The following is a 21,586-nucleotide window of genomic DNA, read 5'->3' as shown; positions in this document are numbered from 1 at the left end:
CTGTCAACTCCTGGCTATTGCTTCTTCTCAGATCAACCATTACATCTTGAATATTTAATCACAGCTCACTTACGAGAACCAAAAATTCTACATAGGAATTCACAAAGCATTTATTAAACAAAAATCCCCACCGGTCAAAATCCCTTCTTTCTTCTAAGAATGTTCCCCTCAAGTTACTGCCTATTTGTCTTTTGCCTTTCAATAGTGATGTTCTCCTAAATGTAAACTTATTCACTGTTAGTACTATTTTACTTCTCAGTGATCAAACCTCTGTAGGCTGATCCCCCTATTTGATTTGGTACTATTTTTGTGACCTTTACTGATGCTCTTTGGGTTTTAAAATCTATCGTCCTCTTTTTATTTATTTATCTTGAGAACATGAGCGGAGGAAGGGCGAAGAGAGAGAATCCTAAGCAGGCTCCATACTGTCAGTGCAGAGCCTAACATGGGGCTTGATCGCTCATGACCTGACCTGAATTCAAGAGTCAGATGCTTAACCTACTGAACCACCCAGGTACCCCTAAAATCTATTGTCCTCTTAACCCTCATCTTAGTAGACTTTGACCACTGTGTGATCTGTGCAAGTCCCAGTGAGTCTGGTCCTGTGCTAGGGGCCAAGGGTACCTTTTCAGTCTTTTGGAAGTTCCTCTTATTTTTATAAAAACTGAATATTTAAGATACCGATTTTAATTTTTCCCTCTCTCTGCCTAGTGTTTCATTCCTAAGACTGCAACCATTGTTCTTTCAGATTTCAAGTCCTAAGATTATTCTGTAGCATTTGCCTCTGAGCACCTCTTCTTTTTCCTTTGGCCACTGGGGCAGTGCTTTCTTCATCCTTCCAATTTGCAGATCATTCCTTCTTCACTCAGACTGTAGTCCCCTGAGGTTCTTCCCCCCCCCCCCCCCCACATTTTATTACCTGCCTTGGTGATCCTACCTGTCACTTAGAATCTGACCATTGCCTGTCTACTGATACTGAAATCTAATTCTTTCTCTGAACTCCTGCCTTGTGTTTGTTTTGACTTGTTCATGAGGATCTCACATTGAAATTCAAGTACAAAAAAAGAATTTATCTTCCGCAAGCCTTTTTTTTTTATATTCTAACTAGCTGTGTAGGCCAAAAACAGTATATTGACTCCTGTTTGTCTTTCACACTCTTGCCCCCTTCAAACTAAAGTAGTCTTGACTCTGCCACCGTCTAGGTGTCTGATCGGTTTCCTTTTATTCCTGCTGCTTTGGATTAAGGTCTTCTCTGTACCAATGTATTCAAAGTATCTTCCATGAAAAGTGCATTGTCTAACTGTCCCTCCTAATCTCTTGGCACAGAATTCTAAGAAAAATAAGTAAAACTTCATCCCTCAGCTTAAAAGCCATTTAACTCCACATTGAAGACATGAAATTTGTACTTGGAAAAATCTGGTACTAGCGAAATAATGCAAACACATCGGAGTGCTGGTCTGTCCAGAATACTCTGTGCTTCCTTTTTTGCTTGAAATGGCAGCTTGTGAACCAGTCCCCTGTAATGCTTATAATCAGAACAGCTCTACTCTCCCTTCTTTACTTTTGGACTTTGGGTTCTCTTAAAAGAGTTCTGCTTTTTTGAGACTGCATTTTTGGCCACCGTGAGTGACATTTGATAGAAACCAGAAATTAATACCTTCAGCTAGGACTTGTCGGATTCCTGCTTTTCTGTCAGTAGTAACAGGACACTCCAAATCTATAAAACTCTATATGTCAAAGTATTTTTAATTTAAAACGTATATGTAGCTAATATTAAGTGTATTGTTTAATGTATGCATTTATAATGCTTAACTGCTTTCACAGTTTTATAAAACAGTGGTCACTATTTATAATATGAACATTCATGGACTCCAGAGCTGTTATCCCTTGTCTGTCTTTCCAGAAATTTTCACCGTCTCCAAATCTCTTAAAATTAAGCTGTTCTAAAATACGGTTCTGTTCTTTGCATTTAACATTAGTGATTTCTGTATTAATAGATGTAAATCTATCGTGTTTAAGTGGCTATTTGATCTATTACATGGATATAAGGTGGTGTATTTAGCCAGTTCTTTGTTGATTGTTAGGTGGATTGTTGGCAATGAATATTCTTGTACATATGTCAAAGTTGGATTTTTAAGCCTTTGTCAGTTCCTTGGAGTGTAGCATAGAGGTTAGAACCACAGGGTTTGTTCTGTGCTCGGTTCTTCTGACTAGCTGTGTGACTGCACCAATTACTTAAGTTGGTACATGGTCTTTCCTTGTTCCAACCTTCTTTGCCCAGTGGTTTTTCCACTGGCTTTCAAGCCAGTCTTAGTGTGGTCCCTAAGATTGTATGTGACTTCCCATCTGCCTCATTGATCTTGTTAGCTATTACCCCCTCTTCAGTGTCTGTTCTGGCTTTTCTTAAAGGTATCAGATAGGCACCTATTGTCTTGAGGCCTGTGTGCTGCCCCCTTTTTTTTTTTTTTTCCTTTTTTTTTTAAAGGTTTATTTTTGAGAAAGAGCACGAGCGGGAGAGGGGCAGACAGAGTGGGGACAGAGGATCCGGATTGGGCTCTGCTCTGACAGCAGCGAGCCTCCTGTGGGGCTCGAACTCCTGAACCCTGAGATCACTACCTGAACCGAAGTTTGACTTTCAACTGACTTGAGTCTCCCAAGTGCCCTGGGGCCTATGTGCTTTGTAAGCCTACTTTCTAAGCCTCAGATATTTGTATGGCTGGGTTTTTTTTCTTTTTGTCTTCAAATGAGATGTTAACTCTTCTGAATCCTTCCCTTTTTTTGTTTTTGCTTTTTTTTTTTTTTTTATTCCAATATAGTTAATCTACAGTGTTATATTACTTTTAGCCCACCTTTTTTCATAGGATATCCTAACATGTGAATAATGTCTTCCATGTGGAAGATAAGCTCCACTGGAGGAGGACTTTGTCTCCTTTGTTCATGCCAAGACAGTACCCCCCAGCACCTAGAACAGTGTTTGGCACTTAGTAGGAACTCAACGGTGAACACTTTTGAATAAATAACCAAAGGTGACTTAACTGCTCTGGGTTCGTTTCTTCCATCTGTGCCAAGTTTTTTAGGGTTAAGTGAGACAAGCTTGCAGAGCTCTTAACAGTGTCTGTCGCATATTATACATAGCTTATTAATCAGGGTATCCTCTTATATACCAAGAAGTGTAGACTTTTATTCTGTTCTTCAGATGCTTTTAGGTGTGGTTCTTTAGGTATGAGAACATGACTGTGGCATTTGTAATGTTTTACTGTTTTCCCAGAAATGTAGAAATTTGCTGAACTCTTAATGCCTTACTATGTGCTAGTCACAGGTCTAGGGGCATTTACTCATTAACTCGTTTAATCTTCAGTCATATAGGTGTAATGTTTATGATGAATAAATTTGAATTTCATCAATGTTAATTTCTTTATTTTAGAGTGGAGTCATTTTTAAAATTTCAGTTTTTAATTTTTTTGATGTTTTTATTTTTGAGAGAGAATGCAAGCAGGGGTGGGGCAGAGAGAGAGGGAGACAAAGAATCTGAAGCAGACTCCAGGTTCTGAGCTGTCAGCACAGAGCCCAACGTGGTGCTTGAATTTGTAAACTGCAGCATCATGACTTGAGCAGAGGTCGGCAGCTTAACCGACTGAGCCACCCAGGTGCCCCTAAAATTTTATTTTTTTTTAACTAAGCTCTGTACCCAACGTGGGCCTAGAACTCATGACCCTGAAATCAGGAGTCTCTACCAACTGAGCCCTCCAGGTGCCCCTAGAGGAGAGTCATTTAATTTGCATTCAGTTTTGAGATCAGAACATTTAATGTATCAGTTTTCCTGCTCTTCTCAACAAACGCTATGAGCATGATATGGGCACGTGAATCTGCTCTTCCTGCAGTTGGTCTTATTTCCTTAGTGCATCTCATAGTACATGCAACTAATGTAAAGTAGCATCCCTTTAATTTTCCTAAGGAAAATTTGGACTCCTGATTTTTTTTTTTTTTCTTTATGCACTCACTGGCTTTAGAACCTAATCCCTTCATAAAATGCTTCTATGTTGTCATAATTCTTTCATGTGGTTTCTCATTTGACTCCTTTTGGAAAAGGTAAGTTTCATTAGCAGTATAATTCTTATTAGATCATAACTATTAAGCAAATTTCAGAATACTTTGGTTGGTGTTGGAGGCATTGCAAGTATCCAGGTTGATAATCACATCTGAAACCTTTTGCAGTACTCACCCTGTTCAGCCTCTTGCCATTTACTAAAAGACTGAAAATTACCAAAGGTGATCGTGGTAAAACATAGTTGGAAACTGCTACAGTCAAGGTTGGCTAGAAGCCTGGATATAGCAGCCCAAGTCTGCCAGTTACACTGTGGTGAAATTTGTAGTCCCTTAACTATATATTTCTCTGTCCTTGGGAATTAACAGATGACAGACCTTACTGGGTTCTTTTTTCAATATAGAAATTGTTAAATAACTGTAAGAATATAAAGAGTGTGATGACCCCCCCCACTCCTCCCCCCCCCCCCCCACCACCACATGGCCCCAACAGTTAGGTACCTGTGGCCTAACTGTGGGCATTCTAATGTCTCTATCTGTGGCCTCTTCTCCCTTCCCACTTTGAAGCAAATCTCAGTTCTTGTACCCATAAATAGATCAAAATCTTAATTTTGATATTGGTGTTACAGTAAAATATTGGTTTAAATTTTGTCATTCATCTTATAAATCTGCCAGGGATGAGAAGACCATTTTCCACCCAGTTAGGTGGAGTCCTTCTGCTTTAATGTAACACTTCGGCTATTGGGAAAGGAAGAAGTTCAGTGGACTTAATTTTGCTAAAGAAAATAACAAATTTTATCGTGTGAAGGATCATTTGTTCTAGAGACTTCTCACCTTAAAGCTGCCTTAGTTTTATTTTAGCCAGTTGCAAGGATTAAAACTTTTTTTTTTTTTTGGTTGTTTTTTTTTTTTTTTTTTTTTTAACTTTTGATCTATAGGAATCCTATGAAGATGGTTGTGAGGATTATCCCACTCTATCAGAATATGTTCAGGATTTTTTGAATCATCTCACAGAACAGCCTGGCAGTTTTGAAACTGAAATTGAGCAGTTTGCAGAGACTCTGAATGGCTGGGTTACAACAGATGATGCTTTGCAAGAACTTGTAGAACTCATCTATCAACAGGTAGGTTGGCTGATGGCACGGGTGATCATCAGATAGCTTCCTTGAAGCCCAAGGGTGGTGTTGCTCCTTCAGGGAGGCCAGGTTCATGTTTCCTGGCTTCCACACTCCTTAACTCTTTAAGGTTCTTGGGAGCTCTCAAGTCTCTGTTGTATAAAATCCCTGTAGTGGGGATCTAGGGCTGGAGCCAGACTGGAGATTCAAGGCTCTGTACAGTCAGTCAGAAGGAATGTTAAGACATTTACGAAGAAGGCTAGGTAAGTATCCTACCTTTTTTCCATCCCACTCTGTTTCTAAAGGATCTGAAATTAACTGTAGTTCTTTTCTCTTAGGTGTTGAATTATATAGCACTTTTGGATTAAGAGAAAAAAATCATGGGAGAACTTTTTTGCCTCATAAAGGAGTCGTTAAAAAAAAAAAAACCCATAAAACACTGTTGAGTCGTAACATTAATGCTTATATCTTAAATTTCCAAGGATTTACATCTTAATTCCATAATTCTAGATTGTTCACACAAAGTTTAGTTTTGATCCTAGTGTATTGATCAGTGATACATTAAAGCTATTTTAAGGGGGGCAACTAGATAACACTAGATTTTGAAGATCAATTTAAGGGCAGTGTTTGAAACTGACCAAAAACAGTGGGAGGGGACTAGAATTATAAACACAAGTGTTATTTAAGTCATTGCTTGAAAGAGCAACTCGAATTTGGAGTATTTGGAAGGGTGATCATGGTGGCCGGTTAATTTGGAGTATATGGAAGGGTGATTATGATGGCTGGATAATTTTCATCCTACTTAGTGTTTCATTTGATTGCTTTTACAATTGGTTCTGGGTAGTTCGTGGACCCCTTGGTATTACCTGGCAACTCTCAGGTTTGGTACATGCCTGAGATTTTAGGAAGATAGAATTGCTCTATTTGTCCTCATACCTACTTTTGGCCTCTAGGTAGGTTGCAAAGGATAGGAGAAGAAAATGGAGAAATTATACTTGAAATTGCTTTTCTGGTTTCTCTTCTGTTTTAGTTTCAGCACTTCATAGGCTGCCTGGTTCTAGTTCTTCAGGGCTGGACAAAAGGATTGTAGCCTGACAAACTGCAGTTTTTGTGATTGTCTCAAAGCCAGTTCTTAGAATATGTATTACTTAAGTTTTGATACTGTGTCAGTGATACAGGTTTGTACTTGTTTTTAAATTTCATTGAGGGAATGTATAATAACAGAAGGCCTGTTATAAAAATGGCAGATTAAACCTACATATTCAACTTTGATTCCTCCCCTAATACTGCTAAAATGACGGGATTTTTAAGAAGCCATAAGCCTGTAGGGGCTGAGATGAGGAGAAGAGATGGAGACTAGAAAGCAGGTGGGTGAGTGGTAACTGACTTGGCAGATCTAAAAAAGTTGAATTCCAAGTCAGTGGGGAAAACTGAAAATCCCCCCTGATTTACTGAGTAGAGCCTTTGGAAAGCTCTAGGACAAGGTTGGAATGAGACTAAAAAGATTGCTTGGAAATCTTTAAAAAAGAAAGAGAGACCCTCTCCCTCTTTTTGCACTGAGTAGCCAGTGTGAAGTTTTATTGTAACCCTTCTTGAGAAGTTCTTGAAGGGAAGTACTCCACCAAAAAGAATTAAGCCAAGGACAAAGATGTAGAAACTAGGAAACTGCATTTTAGAGGAGCGGCTAAGTGGATTATCTAGATGGTGGTGAAGGAGATCCCAAGATGATGGCCAGGCTTTGCTGGTGTAGGGCAGAAGGCTCCAGGCATGATTCCTGGTAAGGTGAGCATAGCTGCTGTGGTTGAAGATGTTAAGAAACTTAAAAACTTGTAAGTTTAGGGGTAACATCAATGAGACTTAAGTAAAGAACAGTGTAGAAAAATTAAGTCCAGGGAAAACAAAGTTGTGTAGGAAAGGAGAAATCTGTGTTATGGGGTCCAGCCATAAATGGAAACACAAAACCAATCAGATTATGGTATAACGACATTGGTAGGTGGAAAGATTGGCAAATAGCAGAATGGAGTGGTGTTACGTGAATATCCAGTGAAAACTGGATATTCCTTTTCCATGGTGGGAAACTCGTAAGAAATAATAACTAAACCGAAATCCCGGAGCATGGAGATACAGAGGTTGAAACCTTTTCAGCTGAAAGAATTGAAAGTGGTTGTCTGTGGAGTGTAAAGGTGAGGTGTAGTGGGGAAGTATGACATTTAATAACAAGCCTTGTAGAGCTTCTTGCCTTTTAAATTCTATGTGATAATTTTAAAAGTAAACTAAAGGAAAACCGGCAATGTCCATAATGGGAAAAGTATGATTTTTGAATTTCAAGTCTTCTGTGGTACCAGATATGCATACGTGATCTCAGGAGAACCCAGTCTGTCTGCTGTGATAACAAGGGTCCCTTGTGAGCAATGAAATAATTAGAAATAAAAAGATCTAATTATAACATAGTTACTGTATGCTAGGCAATGCTAAACCTTTAACATGTAGTGAATTAACTCACTTGATCCTCCATGGTTGCAAGGTATTACTCTTCTCCCTTATACACATCTTAACAGAAGTTAAGTGACTTGTCTAAGATTTACCACAACTCCGTAAGTAGACTCAGTATCGGGTCAGAGAGGCATCAGACCATCCGTTACATCTATACTCTCTGGTTAGTTACTACCTTTTGTAACCTTGGTCGAGTCCCTTAGCCTTTTAATGTGTTACCTAGTATTGGGTAGTAAGCTATGTTGTCTCTACTGTTTAAAAGCTGTAATTAAAGTTAAAACTTAGTTTCACATAGCCATAGCAGTACTATCTTCGGTACATAGTGTCTTGCACTGTCTTAGTTTTTGGAAGAGCTTCTCATTTCCTCTTTACCCCAAGTGTTTTTGGAGTACTCTTTAAGTGTTACTCTCTCGTACCAGGTACCATTTTATCACCTCTCCTAGGAATCAAGCAGAAGCCCATGGAGGGTAATTGATGTCCAAGGTCTCCATGCAGGCCTGGGAATGTTGTTCTGGACTGCTAGATGCCAAAGTCTCTGCTATCCTTGCCCTGGAAAACACCATGAAAAAGAATCGTTTGGCAAATACTCTTATAATTAGCGCTGTGCAACTGAACATGTATACATCCTATGCAAAAATTGGCTAGTATAAAGAGATCTTCTTAATTTGCTTTCTGGTAACCTCAAGTAAATTGTGGGGAGAACTTGCCTTAAACATTTTCCTTTGTTCTTGGTATGAAGTTGGGAGGGAGCGTTAACTTAATTTCTTTACGCCAAACAATAAAGACTTGTTCATTTGTATAATGTCAGTTTTAGGGGTGGAAATGTTTTTCTTTTCTTAGAATGTTGCTGTTAAGTATTTGCATTAATAACAATGTATTTGTGTTACAAAAAACTTTTTTTCTTTTTGAAAGGCCACATCTATCCCAAATTTCTCTTACATGGGAGCTCGCCTGTGTAATTACCTGTCCCATCATCTGACAATTAGCCCACAGAGTGGCAACTTTCGTCAGTTGCTGCTTCAAAGGTCAGTGTGAACATATGAAGTTAAAGGAAAACTTTAAACATACTAGAATTTGACGATTCTTTTCTAAAGACTGTGTGTATTATGGAAAGTTGCAGGGGAAGTTAGGGTAGACCATTCTTATTTGTATTATAGTATGGTTTGTACTGTTAAAAATTTATGGTCCCACATATCAGTCTCTTTTTTTCTGTAATGATCTCTGCTTTTGGTTTTGTGCTTAGATGGCCCTTCATGTTCCAAGATCTTAAATATGATCACTTATGTATTTCTTAGTACTCTGTCCTTTCAATTTGAATAGGTTCTAATTGCCACAGGCTGAACTAGTTTGAGTTTTATCCCTACCATTTTTAAAATGATCCATTTCCTTACTGATTTAAACTGTTAACTTCCTTAAACTACATCCTAATATTTGGGTTTCATTATATTCCATTTATTACTTGTTCTATTTTTATTATGATACTATTGAAAAGCTCTAGTTTTTTAATACCTAGTATTAAAAAACTCTCCTCCCCGTAGTTTTTGGGTAGAGTTTCCTTTGCTATTCTTGCATGCTGCTTTTCTCCAAAGAACCTTAGAATCAACATGTGAAATTACATAAATCTTTTTGGTATTACTAGATCTTTTTGGCATGACTTTGAATTCATAAGCTAATCTAAGGAAACATTTTCTTATTGGAATCGTTTTATTCAATAACAGGGTTGTCTTCAAGTTTATTACAGTTAGTCCATTAGTTCTTTAAGGATACTTTTAATGGTTGCAGTGTATTCCATAATTTGGTTAAATTGCACTGGAACAGAATAAGGATTCCAAAAGTGACTCCAGAGACTCTTGAAAATAAGGCTTTTCATGAAGGTCCTACTTCAAATATGTATGTAGAAGGTAAATTGTGCTGCTGACAACTGGCTAGCCATTCATTGGGGGTAGAAAAAAGATGGGTTCCTGTCTACACCAAAATATATTTCAAATCTGTAAAAGACTCAAAAGTGAAACACTAAATACTAAGAAACTAACAATTAAATCTTAGGTCTTGCTTAAAAGAGCTTTACCAACCTATCCATAAGTCCTAAAAAGATTAAACCTAATTACATATAAATTATAATATGGGGTGGGGAGGAAGGGTCCTAAATTTATATGAAGGAAAGAAAACACATGGCAGTGAACTCATTGGTATGAAAAGAGGGGCCTCTTAGGAATGAGTAAGAAAAAAACCATTATTTTAATAGAAATATTTGAAATGGCTCTGAATAGGTAAAATTTTTGGGAAAATATAAATGATAAAATTCTAAAAACCTATTTAGCCTTAACCTGTATTTATAGCTCCTGGAAAGATATGAAAGTGGGCACTTCTAGGAGCTTGCATGGCAGAAAGGCTGGCTTCTGTTCCTGTGGACTGCTCACCCTGGTTGTACGTTAAAGTTACCCAGAGATTTAAAATAGGGCTGAGACCCTGTCCTCATTGGAAGTTCTGATGTAATTGGACTGAGGTGGAGCCTTGGTTTTTTAAAGCTCCCCAAATGATTGTAGTCTGTAGCCATGGTTGAAAACCTCTTCTGATTCTCTTGACTCTACCCGAGCTTGGAGGTTCCGTAGTACCGTGTTACTGTCGGAGATATTAACGTAAGCGCTAATCCTTTAACAAGTGAAAAGCAGGGCTTGATTCTGTTACCTAACTTAGAAATATATACATATTTAGGAAAAAAGAAAAGTTACCTTCATGGCCGTTATCTCTGGGTTGTAGTGACTTTATTTTTTATATTTTTCTGTTTTTAACCTTTCTGAAATAAGCATGTATTGCCTTTAATTAGGTCTTTAGCCTAAAAAGATTAGTTTAGAGGTGTGGGTTGTTTTCCTCTAGATAACCATTGCTGCCCAGGGGTACGAATTTACCTTTGCATATTCATTAACATATCTTAATGTATAATAGAATAGTCATTGCACTTAGAAAACAGATCATTTCCTCGAAACTCCTACCTACAAGGTCATAAAAGGAGAGTAGCCCACAAGGTGTTTGGATAACTGGCATTAATTAGCTCATCCTTTCCATTATTAAACGGGGTGTTTTATTTAGAGATATCCCAACTTTTGTTCTGATGAGGAATTAATGTTTAGAGAGTAACAAATATCTGACTCAAACGAAATGTTGCTCATTTAATGTAGCTTCTAAGCTATAAGTCATATAGACACGATAAACTGTACTGGGTTTATGGTTGATTCACGGGCTGATCCAAGGTAAATCTTGGTAAGCAGTGACTTTTTTTTTTTTTTTTTTTTTAAGGAAAAAAAAAAGTTTGTTTTTTTTTTTTTTTTTTAATTTGACATAGCCAAGCTAAACTGGTCCCTCATACATGGAAGCCATTCAGTCTCCATAAACCCCTACTTCTGTCCTTAAAAGAACTCTCAAAAAATCAGCTTTATAAAACATGACTTTCCTAGAATTTTTCACCACCTTCTCAAGAGAGATAAGAAAAAATATTTAACACCAAATTGGTAAACATTTAAAGTACATTTTAAAAATCCTTTTAGTAACAACAGACACCATAATTCACTGACATGGGTTATGACAGGTTTATTGTGATTGTTTTAGATAACTTCTAGGATGGCAGATGGGCCAAGTGGAGGGGGGCGGTGGGAACAAAGCAAGGGAAACTAAGTTATTTGGCTCCTTTTGGTCTCTGGGATATTGAGACCAAATTCATTGCTTTCTGTTTCTATGTGAATTTCAATTGGAGACTTTTCATTTCTCTGATTTGTGTAATGGAAGTTAAAAGGATAATGGGCTTAATAAAAATTCATTGTATTTTCAGTTGGGGACCCATCTATACATGTTTCTTAAGATGTGTTTTAAAGTTCATATATTCAGAATAGAACATTTTACAGAGATAATTTGAGTAAAAACAGTGCTTTCTTGACAAAAAGACTAGAAGACAAAGGTGAGGCAGTTTTTCTTTGTGGTGCCAATACACGATGAACCTCATGAAACCTGTGTTGCCTAAACAGATGACAAAATAAACGCATCAGTTTCTTAAAACTAGGAACCTTAGTATGAAAAAGCACTGCAAATTCCAATAAACAGGAACACTTCTTATCCTAAAAAATCAGGATTGTACTTACCTCTTTATTGCTTGTGAACAGTGAAACCAACAGATGGTCGTCTTGTTTGTACAAAAAACAAAGCAATGTGAGATTATAAAAGGTATATCTTCATTAGGTGTCGGACTGAATATGAAGTTAAAGATCAGGCTGCCAAGGGGGATGAAGTGACTCGAAAACGATTCCATGCATTTGTACTCTTCCTGGGAGAACTTTATCTTAACTTGGAGGTGAGGACAAAGTTTGTTTGTTTTTTTTTTGTTTTTTTTTTTTTTTAAGTATTGACAAAACCTGAGAACATAAACTGACCTTGGTAAGGAATTTGTTTTTGCGTTACACCTTTACGACATTAAGGATGAAGTTGAAGAGGGGCTAGGGGAGAGAAATGACTCCGTACCTGCAGGCAATGGTGTGTGTGTCTTAATGGAACGTCTGTAATGTTTGTTTCTCCTGTTTGTGAGCAGGGTGTTGGGAAGTAGTTACTGGGAATTTTAGTCTTTGTGTACTTTTGGGAAGCCGTGGTTTCAATGCAGATTTAAGCTTTTGAAATCATACTTTCTTGAATCTTCACGCATTTCGTATGTGGACTTTAGATGGTGGTTCACAAGCAGTCTGTATCACACAAAGCTTTGAGTTAGAAGGGACAGGAGAATTTCTGGGGGGTTTTCCTACCCAAATTCACCCAGAATTACAGTTCTTGGTCCCATTTTATATATGAATCTTCCACATAAAATGCATTTATCTGAAGTATAACTAAACAAGTTTGTGAATTGGTGGTATACTTGAGTACGTGCTTGTACTAGGCAACTAAGTGCTGAATATTACTCTGTAAAGGATTTGCTTTTTTGATTAGTTAATCCCATATATGGGTTATACCTGCTTTAACTTTGAAGACTTAATCATAAACACCACTGAAAACACCCATGAATCCGCTATCAAATGTGCATCTGTTAGTGCATCTAAATGGTCTCTGTCCGATCTAGTGCTTAATTTATCCCTTTTTACCATAGATGGACATAACTTTTAAAAAAAATCTCCTGCATTAATCTTTTTCAGTTTAATTTTTATATAAGCCAAAATAAGAGCACTCATCTAAAATGTGCTGTAAGGGGCACCTGGGTGGCTCAGTCAAACATCCTACTCTTGAATTTAGCTTGGATCATGATCCCAGGGTCGTGGGATCGAGCCCTCTTCAGGCTCTGTGCTGAGCATGGGACCTGCTTGGGATATTCTCTCTCTCAAGAGAAAAAAAATGTGCTGTAAATGAAGAGTCATTTTAAGAATGCTGTTGAGTGTTTTACCCGTGTGGAAGTAATGATGCTATGTCTGTGAGAAGTGTAAATAAAGAAGAGGTATGACTCCTGAGTCTGAGTCTCTTCTGGCTGGAGAGCTAAGACACTTAGACCATTCTGATGCCAAACAGTATTTTTAAATAGTCTGAAAAGCAGAGTTAAATGCTGCATGTTCCAAAAAAGGTGGTATCTTAATAGAACAGAGAATGTTTTATGAAACAATAATTTATATAGGAGACTTAGATTATCCTGATCATATGTATGATAAATGAAAATTTTTACCTGTAGTTTTCGGTTTACCTAGTTTTTTTTTTTTTTTTTTCCTTTTTGAGAGAGTGTGTGCAAGAGTGGGGGAGGGGCAGAGAGAGGAAGAGAGAATGCCAAGCAGGCTCTTTGCAGGGCTGGAACAAAATGTGAGATCATGACCTGAGCTGAAATAAGCATTGGACGCTTCACCAACTGAGTCACCCAGGCATCCCTGTAGTTTACTGGTTTTATTAGAAGTTTTTGGTTTTTATTTTCTTTTCTGTTTATTTTTGAGAGAGTGAAAGCAGGGGAGGGGCATAGAGAGAGGGAGACACAGAATCGGAAGCAGGCTCCAGGCTCTGAGCTGTCAGCACAGAGCCCGATGCGGGCTCGAACCCATGAACTGTGAGATCATGACCGGAGCCAAAGTCAGACACCTAACTAAGCCACCCAGGCACCCCTATTAGAGGTTTTAAATACATGTAAAATAAGTCTAATTTTGTGAAAATACCAGAGGATTTCTGTTTTTTTATATTGTTTAACTGAAAACACTTATTTTGCCAACATACCGGACCATTCACTAATCTGTAATATTTTGGCATGGTTGCTTTTCATTTTCTTTCCCAAAAGATCAAGGGAACAAATGGACAGGTTACAAGAGCAGATATTCTTCAGGTTGGTCTGCGGGAGTTGCTGAATGCCCTCTTTTCCAATCCTATGGATGACAACTTAATTTGTGCAGTAAAGTTACTGAAGGTAGGTTTGACTTCTGTTTCTCTTGAAATTCACTGTTCTACCCCATTTGTATATGATTCAGAGGGCGGAAAGTATGCATAGTATGCGTGTGAATTCAAAATTAAGTTTCTACTCTAAAATGTTGGCCTTTTGGTTTACTCTTGAATTTAAATATTGGAAAAGCAGCATGTACTGTTTTTTTTAATGGAATAATCCAAATGTAGAAGCAAAAATGGAAGTTCTTCACCCCCATCTCTAAATTTCCTTTCCTTCCTTTCCCATGTCTGTATGTGTGCCCTTATAAATAAGATCTTTATTCCTCTTTCTGACTTGCTTTTTTATGATCTAACAAAGATCTTAGATCTTTGGCACAGAAGATTTACCTCTTGAATCACTTCATCTCCATATGTGCAGTTGTTTGTGTAGGTTCAGTTCCCACACAAAGAGTGGGTGGGCCAGTGAGCATTGATTGCATCCTTAAATTTGATGAATGTCAAATTTCTCTTCTAAATACTAAACCATAGTACATTCCTACCAATGGTGAATGAGTACATCGCTTTCCCCATATTCATATCAGTGATGATCCAACTGGTCCTAGTTTCTGTTTTGTCATGGGTAATGAGTATAAACAAAAATTTCATTTTATTTTGCATTTTCCTAATCATTGGTGAATTTAACCATTCCTTCATGTTTGTTAGCCATTTTTGTTACGATGAATTACCTGTGTATATCCTTAACTCACTTTTTCATGAAGTTTGTATTTTTGTTAATTCAGAGTTTCTATACTTGCATATTTCAATAAGTGATATGTTGATTAAAATCTTATCGCCTATTTTATTCATACAGGGAGTATACCATATAGTCATGGACACACAAAACCTATGATTGAGTTTCTCTCCATCAAGAAAAAACAGAGGGTATAGAGATTTCCTGCCTGTTAGATGGTAGAATATAATTGGGAATATTTAACTTGCCAAATGTATTTTGTTCAAAGAATGCTTGAACTGCTGCTGATACTTCTTTAGGATTTCTGTACTTCCTTGAATTCCAAATCTTACTGATGCCTGCTTTTTTAGTTGACAGGGTCAGTTTTGGAAGATGCTTGGAAGGAAAAAGGAAAGACTGATATGGAGGAAATTATTCAGAGAATTGAAAATGTTGTCCTAGATGCAAATTGCAGCAGGTAGGTAGATGGCCAGTAGATCTCCATTTCTTTTTCTGTGGGGTTTTTAATCTGCTATATATCATCAGAAGAATTAAAATCTTCTAGAGAAAGGCTTTCTTTAAAGATATCTTACGCACGGCTTCTGCTTACCTAACCATTTTTGTTCAGTTGTGTTTATAAATGGAAAAAGTTAAGATTTTCCTGTGGTAAGATAGGAGTCCATAAAAAAGTAAAATGATTCGGACTTTAAATTATTCAGTAAAGTCCAGAGGCATAAAAATGTGGAATGGCCACTACCTTTAAGAACTGTATAGTCACAGATGGAACAAATATCAAGACTGCTTAAAAAAGTACAGGAAACATCTAGAAAATCAAAGCACTTGGATATACATGTTAACAAAGTTTTAGGAGTCTCTGGTATTCTGGAGTCTGACAACACTTTTGGTGGATATACTTAACTCCTTTTCACCTTCTGTCTGCAGAGATGTGAAACAGATGCTCTTGAAGCTTGTAGAACTCCGGTCAAGTAACTGGGGTAGAGTCCATGCAACTTCAACATACAGAGAAGCAACACCTGAAAATGATCCTAATTATTTTATGGTATGCCAATGTTTTCATTTTAAGTTTTGCTTGTTGCCTGGCTTCAAATTTTGGAAATTTCTAGATGAGTTACATAAAGATAGTCTCAGAATTTAATGCCTAATAACTTTTCATTGGCTTCGGGTCACATGGCAGCCAGCAGACTAGGTAAATAGGAGTAGAAATGTGGAATCCTCTAGGGGAAGGGTGAACTGGAGAAGGATCCATCCAGTGGCAAAGGAGATCAACAAGGCTTGGACTTGGTTGAGTATAAGGATTCTGGGAAGCAGTTCCAGAGAATTTATAATCAGAGGCCCCCCTCTCAAAATATTACATTGTATGTTATAGTAAGTTAAGAAAATAAAAGTGGTCACCAGGCCAGTAATGCCCTGAAGCTCCCAACATAACCAAGCATAATGCAACTATGCAGGACTGCTTCTATAAGCCCAGTCTTGGAAATTCTTTTAAAAATGGTGGGGAGGGAAGAACCACAACTAAAAATAAGCTGACACAATGCTAATCACAGTGTACCACAAAACAATTCATCACAAGTGTGACCGAGAATAGACAGCAGGGTTAGAGCCACAAGAACTTGAGATAATAGAATAGAAATCTGAAAACCATGGACTTTCCCAATGAAATGAAAATGGCTATTAGGAAGTTAGGTTTTTGCTTGTTCTTGCATTATCAGATGCAGATGAGTGATATCAGCCATGCTTCATTAATTAATGTGCTTTAAAAAATCAATTTGGAAATGATTACATGTTTGTATCACTTTGATTCATCCTAGAATGAACCAACGTTTTATACCTCTGATGGTGTTCCTTTCACTGCAGCTGATCCAGGTATGTTTCCAGTCCTTTTCCCCCCATTTCTTGGTAAGCTAGCAGACTACAGGAAATCCTACCCTTACCACCCCAAAGTTGTAGCTTTTTGAAGCAGTCACTTTCTTAAATACACGATGAATGTCCATCTCCTTTGGCGTATTCTTTACAGTGACCACTTTGACCATTTCAAATGGAAAGTCTAATTCCATGTATAGAATCTTGTCACCCTGACAGTGAAGGATTGGAAGAATTCTTCAGTTAAATGCAACCATGTTTATGTCTTCTCTGACCTTTCATTTTTATACTGTAAGCTTTCAGTTGGTTAGGATAGAAGGGAAAGATGGTTCTAGTTCACTGCATAGTCTACAGTGTTCGTTACTGTGGGTTCCTACTAGCAGAAACTAAGAGTTACATGGGTTTCGTTAATAGTAGGTCAGAGTTAATTAAAATCTAAATCTCCGCACAGTTCCCCTTCCGGAAAAGAGACATTTATAGAAAGATTGCTTTAATTGTGACCAATGGGATTGCAGAATGAGAAGAGAAATTTTTCCCGTTTGATACAAATTACAACCAGCTTGTTGGGAATTTTCCCATCTGTTTCCTCTGGATAGCAGGTGCTCACTATCCTGTGCCTCAGAGGAAGTGGGAAGAATGACTGCTTTAACTTTCAACTTTAAATTAGGAAAACATTTGGGACATCTGGGTGGCTCAGTCAGTTAAGTGTCTGACTTTGGCTCAGGTCATGACCTCACAGTTGGTGAGTTCAAGCCCCACATCAGGCTGTGTGCTGACAGCTCAGAGCCTGGTGCCTGCTTCAGATTCTCTCTACTGCCTCTCTCTCTCTCTCTCTCTCTCTCTCTCTCTCTCTCTCTCTCTCTCTCTCTCTCTCTCTCTCTCTGCCTCTGCCTCTCTCTCTCTCTCTCTCTCTGCCTCTGCCTCTCTCTCTCTCTCTCTCTGCCTCTCTCTCTCTCTCTCTCTCTCTGCCTCTCTGCCTCTCTCTGCCTCTCTCTCTCCTGCTCTCTCTCTGCCTCTCTCTGCCTCTCTCTGCCTCCTCTCTCTGCCTCTCTCTGCCTCTCTCTGCCTCTCTCTGCCTCTCTCTCTCTCTCTCTCTGCCTCTCTCTCTCTCTCTCTCGTCTCTCTGCTCTCTCACTCTCTCTCTCTCTGCCTCTCTCTCTCTCTCTCTCTGCCTCTCTCTCTCTCTCTGCCTCTCTCTCTCTCTCTGCCTCCTCTCTCCTCTCTCTCTGCCTCTCTCTCTCTCTCTCTGCCTCTCTCTCTCTCTCTGCCTCTCTCTCTCTGCCTCTCTCTCTCTCTGCCTCTCTCTCTCTCTGCTCTCTCTCTCTCTTCCTGCCTCTCTCTCTCTCTCTGCCTCTCTCTCTCTCTCTGCCTCTCTCTCTCTCTGCCTCTCTCTCTCTCTCGCTCTCTCTCTCTCTGCCTCTCTCTCTCTCTGCCTCTCTCTCTCTGCCTCTCGCTCTCTCTCTGCCTCTCGCTCTCTCTCTGCCTCTCGCTCTCTCTCTGCCTCTCGCTCTCTCTCTGCCTCTCGCTCTCTCTCTGCCTCTCGCTCTCTCTCTGCCTCTCGCTCTCTCTCTGCCTCTCGCTCTCTCTCTGCCTCTCGCTCTCTCTCTGCCTCTCGCTCTCTCTCTGCCTCTCGCTCTCTCTCTGCCTCTCGCTCCCTCTCTGCCTCTCGCTCTCTCTCTGCCTCTCGCTCCCTCTCTGCCTCTCGCTCCCTCTCTGCCTCTCGCTCCCTCTCTGCCTCTCGCTCCCTCTCTGCCTCTCGCTCCCTCTCTGCCTCTCGCTCCCTCTCTGCCTCTCGCTCCCTCTCTGCCTCTCGCTCCCTCTCTGCCTCTCGCTCCCTCTCTGCCTCTCGCTCCCTCTCTGCCTCTCGCTCCCTCTCTGCCTCTCGCTCCCTCTCTGCCTCTCGCTCCCTCTCTGCCTCTCGCTCCCTCTCTGCCTCTCGCTCCCTCTCTGCCTCTCGCTCCCTCTCTGCCTCTCGCTCCCTCTCTGCCTCTCGCTCCCTCTCTGCCTCTCGCTCCCTCTCTGCCTCTCGCTCCCTCTCTGCCTCTCGCTCCCTCTCTGCCTCTCGCTCCTCTCTGCCTCTCGCTCCCTCTCTGCCTCTCGCTCCCTCTCTGCCTCTCGCTCCCCTCTCTGCCTCTCGCTCCCCTCTCTGCCTCTCGCTCCCTCTCTGCCTCTCGCTCCCCTCTCTGCCTCTCGCTCCCCTCTCTGCCTCTCGCTCCCTCTCTGCTCTCGCTCCCTCTCTGCCTCTCGCTCCCCTCTCTGCTCTCGCTCCCTCTCTGCCTCTCGCTCCCCTCTCTGCCTCTCGCTCCCTCTCTGCCTCTCGCTCCCTCTCTGCCTCTCGCTCCCTCTCTGCCTCTCGCTCCCTCTCTGCCTCTCGCTCCCTCTCTGCCTCTCGCTCCCTCTCTGCCTCTCGCTCCCCTCTCTGCCTCTCGCTCCCTCTCTGCCTCTCGCTCCCTCTCTGCCTCTCGCTCCCTCTCTGCCTCTCGCTCCCTCTCTGCTCTCGCTCCCTCCTCTGCCTCTCGCTCCCTCTCTGCCTCTCGCTCCCTCTCTGCTCTCGCTCCCCTCTCTGCCTCTCGCTCCCTCTCTGCCTCTCGCTCCCTCTCTGCCTCTCGCTCCCTCTCTGCCTCTCGCTCCCTCTCTGCCTCTCGCTCCCTCTCTGCCTCTCGCTCCCTCTCTGCCTCTCGCTCCCCTCTCTGCCTCTCGCTCCCTCTCTGCCTCTCGCTCCCTCTCTGCCTCTCGCTCCCTCTCTGCCTCTCGCTCCCTCTCTGCCTCCTCGCTCCCTCTCTGCCTCTCGCTCCCTCTCTGCCTCTCGCTCCCTCTCTGCTCTCGCTCCCTCTCTGCCTCTCGCTCCCTCTCTGCCTCTCGCTCCCCTCTCTGCCTCTCGCTCCCTCTCTGCCTCTCGCTCCCTCTCTGCCTCTCGCTCCCTCTCTGCCTCTCGCTCCCTCTCTGCCTCTCGCTCCCTCTCTGCCTCTCGCTCCCTCTCTGCCTCTCGCTCCCTCTCTGCCTCTCGCTCCCTCTCTGCCTCTCGCTCCCTCTCTGCCTCTCGCTCCCTCTCTGCCTCTCGCTCCCTCTCTGCCTCTCGCTCCCTCTCTGCCTCTCGCTCCCTCTCTGCCTCTGCCTCCCTCTCTGCCTCCCTCTCTGCCCTCCCTCTCTCGCTCTCTTTGTCTCCCGCTCTCGCTCTGCCTCCCTCCCCTCTCGCTCTCGCTCTGCCTCCCTCCTCTCGCTCTCGCTCTGCCTCCCTCCCTCTCGCTCTCGCTCTGCCTCCCTCCCTCTCGCTCTCGCTCTGCCTCCCTCCCTCTCGCCTCTCGCTCTGCCTCCCTCCCTCTCGCTCTCGCTCTGCCTCCCTCCCTCTCGCTCTCGCTCTGCCTCCCTCCTCTCGCTCTCGCTCTGCCTCCTCCCTCTCGCTCTCTCGCTCTGCCTCCCTCCCTCTCGCTCTCTTCGCTCTGCCTCCCTCCCTCCTCGCTCTCATCGCTCTGCCTCCTCCCTCTCGCTCTCTCGCTCTGCCTCCCTCCTCCTCTCTCGCTCTCTCGCTCTGCCTCCCTCCCTCTCGCTCTCTCGCTCTGCCTCCCTCCCTCTCGCTCTCTCGCTCTGCCTCCCCTCCCTCTGCCCCTGCCCCTCTCTGCGCCCCTCTCCCCCCCCCCCCCCCCCCCCCCCCCCCCCCCCCCCCGCCACCTCTCTGCCCCTCTCCTGCTTGTGTTGCCTCTCTTTCTCAAAAATAAAATAAGCAATTTAAAAAAATGTAAATTATGAAACATTCAAAAGACATAAAAACCACAAAAAAACTGATGTATTCACTGTCAGGTTTAAACCAATGTCATTTTGCCATATTAATATACACTTTGGGTGTTCTTAAAGAAGTAAAACCTTACAGTGACTAGTAAACCATTTTGTTCTGTGACCCCTTCCCTACCTCCCAAAGCCAGTCCTTCCACTGCTTCTCCCTCCAGAAGTAATTACCATCCTGAAGTTGGAGGTCATGGTGAGGTCTTTTTCCTTGGTATGTCTGTAAACGGTGTGTTTTCGCACAAAGCATTGACGTAAATGGTATCTTATTGTGTACATCTCTTGCAACTTATTTTTTTAATTAGTATTTTTAGTATTTATCCATGTTGAGGTATATGTAGCTTTAGTTCATTTTGAACGCCAAATACTTCTGCATGCAGAGTAAACCACAGGTTCTAGGTCCCTACTTCAGGGCGGCTACTTGTTATTACAGATTACACTTTACAAACCTTATCAAGTAGTCCTTGTGCACATGCAGGAGTTTCTTTGGGGTGAAGAAGTACAGTCGCTGCATCGTAAGTTCTGTGCGTCTTCAACTTCACTGAATGTTGCTGACCTGCTTTCCTGTGTGGTGCCCCTTAGGATTCCCTCAACGAGATGTGCAGCGGACCTAATTATTGTCAGTTAGATCGTGCAAAATCGTGAACTTTTATTTCCTTACTAGCGATAATGAGTTTCTTTTCATGTTTCTATGGATTTTTTTTTTCCTTTTGCGAATTGCCTGTTTGTGTTTTGTTGGATCACCAGTCTGTCTTACCTGATAACTCATTCCATAGCTTACAAAGTGACTCTTAGCTTCTACCTGTATGTGCTGTCTTTCCATTATGTTTGCCTTGTCATATAGAAGCTTTGAGTTTTGATGCAAACGTAGCCTGTCTTGTTCCTGTTCCCTGTGGCTAAGAAAGTTTCCGAATTACTGTCAAATTCCATTTTCTTCAAGTCTTTCTTGCTTTTTTATATTTAGGTCTTTCTTTCACCCGTCTGGCTAATTTTTATATGATGGATGTAGTGGAAATTAAATATTTCTTCCATATTATCTTGTCTCAGCAACAGGTGTTGAGTCTTCCATCCTGTGCTAGTTACAATGTCCCTCTGATGTGTGCCTCCTCTGTAGACTTGTATCATTCCTGTGTCCATGCATGTGGATCTTTTGTCTCAACACCAATACCACAGTCGTAATTAC

At 41.3% G+C, this 21,586-nt stretch overlaps 1 protein-coding gene across 4 annotated transcripts in view; it reads left to right on the top strand.

Annotated features, from left to right (window-relative positions):
• PAIP1 (poly(A) binding protein interacting protein 1) overlaps positions 1 to 21,586 on the top strand; it is a 32,476-nt gene that overhangs the window by 5,617 nt on the left and 5,273 nt on the right. For all 4 annotated transcript variants that reach the window (XM_058719158.1, XM_058719151.1, XM_058719135.1 and 1 more), the window contains exons 3-9: positions 4,983 to 5,168; positions 8,565 to 8,677; positions 11,883 to 11,994; positions 13,933 to 14,058; positions 15,114 to 15,220; positions 15,685 to 15,802; positions 16,572 to 16,626. In XM_058719158.1, coding sequence (XP_058575141.1) covers positions 4,983 to 5,168; positions 8,565 to 8,677; positions 11,883 to 11,994; positions 13,933 to 14,058; positions 15,114 to 15,220; positions 15,685 to 15,802; positions 16,572 to 16,626 — 817 coding nt within the window. The remainder of the gene's footprint in view (positions 1 to 4,982; positions 5,169 to 8,564; positions 8,678 to 11,882; positions 11,995 to 13,932; positions 14,059 to 15,113; positions 15,221 to 15,684; positions 15,803 to 16,571; positions 16,627 to 21,586) is intronic.

Source organism: Neofelis nebulosa, chromosome 1 (genome assembly GCF_028018385.1).
Source record: "Neofelis nebulosa isolate mNeoNeb1 chromosome 1, mNeoNeb1.pri, whole genome shotgun sequence".
In the NCBI taxonomy this organism is placed as follows: domain Eukaryota; kingdom Metazoa; phylum Chordata; class Mammalia; order Carnivora; family Felidae; genus Neofelis; species Neofelis nebulosa.
Note: the sequence above shows the minus strand (reverse complement) of the source record. Positions and strands in the feature narration are given on the sequence as shown.